Here is a 5,949-nt window from a genome sequence, read left to right as displayed (position 1 = left end):
CAACCCCCCCAAGCTCTTATGTTTTCGTGCACTGCGGGTGTGTGTGCGTTTACGTGTGTATGTGTGTGTGCGCGTGCGTGCAAATATTAATAGATTTAAGGTTTGAGATCTGCATCACATTGAGATACAATGTAGGATTTGTTCCATATTTATTTTCGCATCACTGTATATGTATGTGTGTTACAACTTTCCTCACCAACATGGCACATCTATAGATAGATAGGCTACACAATAAAAGCATGGGTGGATAGTCTCAGTCAGACCGTCATGACTCAGTTGGTGTTGTCAATGAATGAATGAACACACTTGCATCTCTTCACACATGCTGTATGAGTTCAGTCTCGGTAGACTCCTTCCCCGAGGCCCTCGCGTGAGTAGCAGCTGCGCGATGCTGACCAGGTGCACCTCATTTTCCATGCTGTCATCATGCCAGCTGAAGACTCCCGCTGTTTCCCCCAACATGATGCAAGTTGACTACTCCGACGTCTCGTGTTGTCCGCCTCTCGCGTCCTAGACAGCTCCTTATCATAAACTGAAGAGCACGTGTGAAGTGTATGACTACAACTCAGGTCAAGACTCTTATTCTGAAAGGGTTGTTAATTAAAGTTAAATGAATCATGATGATCCTGCAGTTGCTCTCACGGTTATCTGCTGAGAGACTTCCTACTTTACAACACTAACCATTGTCTCCACTGCTCTGCTCCTCATCCTTGTCCCTTTAATGGCTTAACTGTGATCCATTAGCAAACCAAGGCTAATTCACACCGAGATTATGGCTCCTGCGAAGCCTTCAGGTGTCACTTCAGGCCTGGTACAAGTGCTACATTTGACAACCTTTAACCACTCAAACTGCCTAGTCAAGTATATTGGATGATAATACACTGGATCAGGAGATTTGATCCTTTTAAATGGAACAATTGTCAGGCATAAAGTGGCAAATCCACTCTAAATGCAATGTCACTGCTGACCACAATGACATATTTCTCCCCATTCTTTTTTCAGCCTTTTTCTATGACAAATGAGTTCAATGTTGCAAAAATGATCTCCCACAGTGGGATCAGCATTTTTTGCCTGAGATGCTTCTTTGGTTATGTTTGAGGATGTCTTGTTAGTTTAAAATGGTTGGAACTCCATCAGGGAAAGGTGACATCAGGTAGCCTATTTCCTTTTTGATAAGACTTTTTTTTCACCTAGGGAATGTTGGCAGGCGTCATCATAGTCATATTTTTTTAAAGATTAAAATGAACAACTCCCATGTCCCAATCAAAAAATGGGCCAACACCAACAACCTGTCAACACTGACAGCATTAATGGCATTATTACACGCAACTTACTTGTGTGGATTAAAAGTAAACAAAAGCAAATGAGGAAGGTGGGAAGCTAAAAGCCAACAAAAGAAAAGATAAGCAGGATTACTTTAAATAAAAAAAAAACGAGGGATGGAAACGCAATTAAAAAAGACAAAGGCAAACAGGAAAAAAAAACATTTATATAACAATTGCTGCTCATTCTTGATCTGTTGTCACTTTAATAATGTTACCAATGTTTGTTTTAGATGTCTTTTTCAGGAGATCATAAGAGATTAATGAAATCAAACACTGGGTGAAAAATGTCAACACACCGCTGTAAAAATAAAAAGGAAGAAGATAAGGATTTTGTTTTGCCAACACCTGGATGTTGTATCAAAAAGCTGCCTCTTCTAAAAAAAAACTATGATCATTTTGCCTGTGCTTAACCAGAAATCAAAAACATGTACTGTACCTGTTTTAAGAGAGCACATTTGTGCTGCTGTAACACCATGCTGCTTTGACACAATGTGCGGCCAGGGATACTCTGCTTTTTCTCTTTTAATTAATTTCAAGCTCGTAAACTCCAGGCTCTGCTTTTCAGAAGAAGTGATACGAATTAGGTCTTCTCACCGTGCTTCATTGCTGTCAGTGGAATAGCACCCACATGCTCTGAATGCAGACAAACAGCACTGAAGCATAAAAACTGCAGGAAGGCATTTTTACACCTGGCCATACATGCTCTTCATGCTCCTCTCCCGATGTGGTTTGGTCTGTAGGTATTATTGATTTTAAAGCATTATCTGTTCTGCTACACAATGTTTTCTGCTCATCACCTCCCAACACCTACCATCCCTCACAGTGCTGTAAAGCGCACTGAACGTGTGACGGTAACAAGGAGTTCTTCTGCCCAGATAACCTTCCCTTCGCTTTATAATCCATGCAGGCACAAAGGGAAACTATTCATGATCTGCAATTATGTTTTCTAGATAAGATAAGCGGTTCACAATTAACTTAAGGCCTGCCCCAGACATAAGAAGCTTTTCATATCTGCTGACCTAGCCAATCAAACTGCTCCAGGAGCTGCTTTTCAATATCTCCATAGCTAAGCCGTTGCCTTTGTGTGTGTGTTTCTTTTTCTTCTGCCTTGTTACTTCTTAGATGTTCACCCCAGGACCCCTCTCAGAGGAGCTGAGTTGAACACAAGGGGGCGTAGAGTGCTAAGTTTGACTCTCTTTGTCCAGTTCAGCAGCAGTAACAGGAATAAATTTGATTACTGTGGCACGTCTGACCTTGAAAGGGAACTTCGCTTCAATTTACATTTCAAGAAGGAATGCCTTATTGCATTATTGGCGAGGAGATATGTGGCTTTCTGCACACAGAACTGAATTAGGGTAGTTCATACTTAGACGGCAGCTTGCATTGGCCCTGTTTAGCTCAAGCATAAAGATAGTCAGATCTGCTAGTTTGGGAGAAAATATGTGTATACAGAATATACCTTCCTTTTCCTTCACTCAAGCTCGTATTATCATCATCATTAGGAGTGCTGCTGTTGGTATGAGTTCAGACATGCCACTCATACAGGATAATCAAGTCCCCAGAGGTTTATAACACAGCAATCATCAGTGGCAGCACGCACACTCTATGCAGTGATTGCATTAGAGTTGGCATTTTAAATAACGCTGCCTCACCCGGCTCCTATCTTTTCTCTTTTCCTTGCACTTTCATGATCTCTTTCAATAGCAGGAATATTTACAAAAAACTCTGCATGTCTGGTTGATTTAAATGTTTATACTTCTTAGTGTTTGATTTGGACTCTTGAAAACCACGTCCATACGTCAAAAGCACCTGTCTAGCAGGCGTAAATGGCACTGACCCTGCCTCTAGAGGGGGGTCACGAGCTCCAATAGGCTAAAGGCAATTTTGAAAGCTGTGTTCTCAAAGCGAGATTTAATTGGTTTGAGCTCCTCGTATATGTAGATGGCAGAGAATGGCTCCTCCCATGCACCTGATAGGGAGTATTTACAGCTCTTAACAGCTACTCAGTGCACTGTTTCTAAGAGCACAGCGCAGCAACATGACACTCCACTGGACTTAAGAAATAAGGATTTCCGTCTTTACGCACTAAACTGACGCTCACTGCCGCTGTGATTTACAAGACAAAAGTTTGCCAAAAAGTATTCCACTTGTTCTTCAAGATGCCACGCTCTTTTCTGGTCAAGAAACACATAAACTCCACAAAGAAGCCAAACTATAGTGAACTGGAGAGCCCAACAGGTAACGTTTTCAAAATAAAAGTCCTGTCTTGTTTTTAAAAGTTTTTTTCTTTTTCTTAGGCCTGTACAAGAAGCTGTTTTTTACTTAAGCTTTTAGACTTTTTTTGAAGAACTTTAAAAATGTGCTCCAAACTCAAGTGATGAGAGGGATCACATGACCATTCATTTAACTCCGCTGTCTTTATTTCTAGTGTTTATCACGCCGCACATCTACCGGGGCCTCCCACTGCCCGTCATCCCGCAGCCGGAGATCCTGAACCCGGCAGCCTACAGCCCCATCACCGTGTGGACTACCAGCAGCCTGCCGCTGTCTCCGCTCCCCAGTGACCTCTCCCCTATCTCTGGATACCCGTCGTCGCTCTCCGACACCTCCTCCAAAGACCACAGTGGCTCCGAAAGCCCGAGGAGCGATGAAGACGAACATATGCTGCCCAAGCTGACAGACCCTCATGGGGTGGAGGCAGAGAAATTCACGTGTGGTTTGTGTAGCAAGTCCTACTCCACATACTCTGGACTGCTCAAACACAAACAGTTGCACTGTGACGCCCAGACGAGGAAATCCTTCAGTTGTAAATACTGTGAGAAGGAGTACGTGAGCTTGGGGGCTCTCAAAATGCACATCAGGACTCACACCTTGCCTTGTGTTTGCAAAATATGCGGGAAGGCTTTCTCCAGACCGTGGCTGCTGCAGGGGCACATCAGGACGCACACCGGTGAGTGGATGGGGAGTAACAGAGGGGGGCCTTCTGGGTTATGACGATTTGTTGTGGGCACAGACTTTATTGAATTCAACTTAGAACTCCATTTGATTGCATTGAAAGCGACTGGTGACCTTGTGTTTTTCTGTCAGGTGGCTTTTATTGAATACATTTAGTTGAAACTTGCTGTCAGTTTAGTAGTGGGTCTTTTATGACACATAGCATGTCACAATCAATGAGCAACTGATTATAAAGTAACATCAGCGAAACATAGCAGTCCAAGATGCCCTGCATAACACTTTTTTTTATTCACAAATGTCTATGTGCCATCTTTAACAGTGTCTTTTTATATTTTTTCTTCATAGGAGAGAAACCGTTCTCCTGCCCTCACTGTAACCGGGCGTTTGCAGACAGGTCCAATCTCAGGGCTCACCTACAGACCCATTCGGATGTGAAAAAATACCAATGTAAAAACTGCTCAAAAACCTTCTCCAGGATGTCTCTTCTGCACAAGCATGAGGAATCTGGTTGTTGTGTAGCACACTGAACTGGGATACTTTTCCACCACCAGCAGCAGCAGAAAAAAAGAAGAAAAAGAACCCCCCACCCCCCTCTGTAACTTCCTCCAAGTCCAGGAGAACTGTCAGGGAAACTCATGGAGGGGGGTTGTGCTCCAAAGACTTGGTCAATTTCAATTCAGAGTGAGAAATAGCTCACGTGCCTTTTCGTTTCAAGCAGTGTTTCTGTGATTGCAATCAGTGTCGAGCTCATGTCATGTACTCACCGACCTGTGCTATTCATGCACTTTTCTGCATGTTTAGAGTGTTTTCTATGCCTTCACAATGTTCTCTTCTGTGTTTGTACCAATGCCTCTCATCAATGGCTGTTATGCAGTCCTCCACTCTTTAAACAATACCAAAAAGTCACATTATGAATGACAAGATAAACCAAGGAATACTGAAGCCATTGTAACTTAGGGAACAAGTGCAAACTTTGGAGGGTGAAATTAATATAATTATGAATTTTGCACAGACATTAGAAACAGTTTGCCAGCACTCAACAAAAAAAATCTCAAGTGCCTCAGTTTCCTTTGCAATAATATGTATTTTTCCTTTTTATATTTTTATATATTGAATGTAAGTGTGACTGAAATGATTGTATATTTACAGTGAAAAACTGTGATGCCGAATGATTTTGATATTTTCATATCCTCATGAAACTTTTGGAAATAAAGTCTCATGACATTTTGTATAACTTTTGGCATCTCTTTAAAGTTGCTTTTTCATCTTAGAGACCTTCTGGTGCTTTGCTATGTGCGAGGAGATCCTCAAGCATGCAGGACTCAGCGGGATTGTCACACGCTTCAAATGGAAAAACTTGCATAAAAGTCAATGATATTTAATCCTGCTTGCACCATCTCATGTTGTGGTGATGTAGAAGAAAAAAAAAAAACAAGGGGAGAGGTGACTCAGCTCTGAATCAGGCCTGAACCTGCTCTCTGTGAACCTGTCCAGACATCAAACAATCTGGAAATTTAACACATACTAGTTATATTGATCTACACGCACTTGCTATCCCCTTTGAGGGCCTCTGTCTTTGCAGAGGGTGTGCAATGTGAGGGCGTAGCTTTTTTTTTACAGACGTATCCTGCTTTTGAAACTCATGTCATTCAACTAGACGTATTGTTTT

General features: G+C 42.2%; 1 protein-coding gene across 1 annotated transcript; it reads left to right on the top strand.

Moving 5' to 3' along the window:
• Positions 1-3,344: 3,344 nt before the first annotated feature.
• Positions 3,345-5,514, top strand: snai2 (snail family zinc finger 2). The gene is made up of 3 exons (XM_079347901.1): positions 3,345-3,563; positions 3,754-4,275; positions 4,626-5,514. The coding sequence occupies exons 1-3, from the start codon at positions 3,485-3,487 to the stop codon at positions 4,805-4,807; spliced, it is 783 nt and encodes a 260-aa protein (XP_079204027.1). The 5' UTR covers positions 3,345-3,484; the 3' UTR covers positions 4,808-5,514.
• Positions 5,515-5,949: the final 435 nt, after the last annotated feature.

The sequence above is a fragment of the Symphodus melops genome, assembly GCF_947650265.1.
Source record: "Symphodus melops genome assembly, chromosome: 7".
NCBI classification, from domain to species: domain Eukaryota; kingdom Metazoa; phylum Chordata; class Actinopteri; order Labriformes; family Labridae; genus Symphodus; species Symphodus melops.
Note: the sequence above shows the minus strand (reverse complement) of the source record. Positions and strands in the feature narration are given on the sequence as shown.

Excerpts from the sequence above, each read along its gene's own strand:
- snai2 (XM_079347901.1), top strand. The coding sequence starts at position 3,485 with ATGCCACGCTCTTTTCTGGTCAAGAAACACATAAACTCCACAAAGAAG. Across the intron at positions 3,564-3,753 it reads TGAACTGGAGAGCCCAACAG|TGTTTATCACGCCGCACATC; the intron begins GTAACGTTTTCA and ends CTTTATTTCTAG. Across the intron at positions 4,276-4,625 it reads GCACATCAGGACGCACACCG|GAGAGAAACCGTTCTCCTGC; the intron begins GTGAGTGGATGG and ends TTTTCTTCATAG.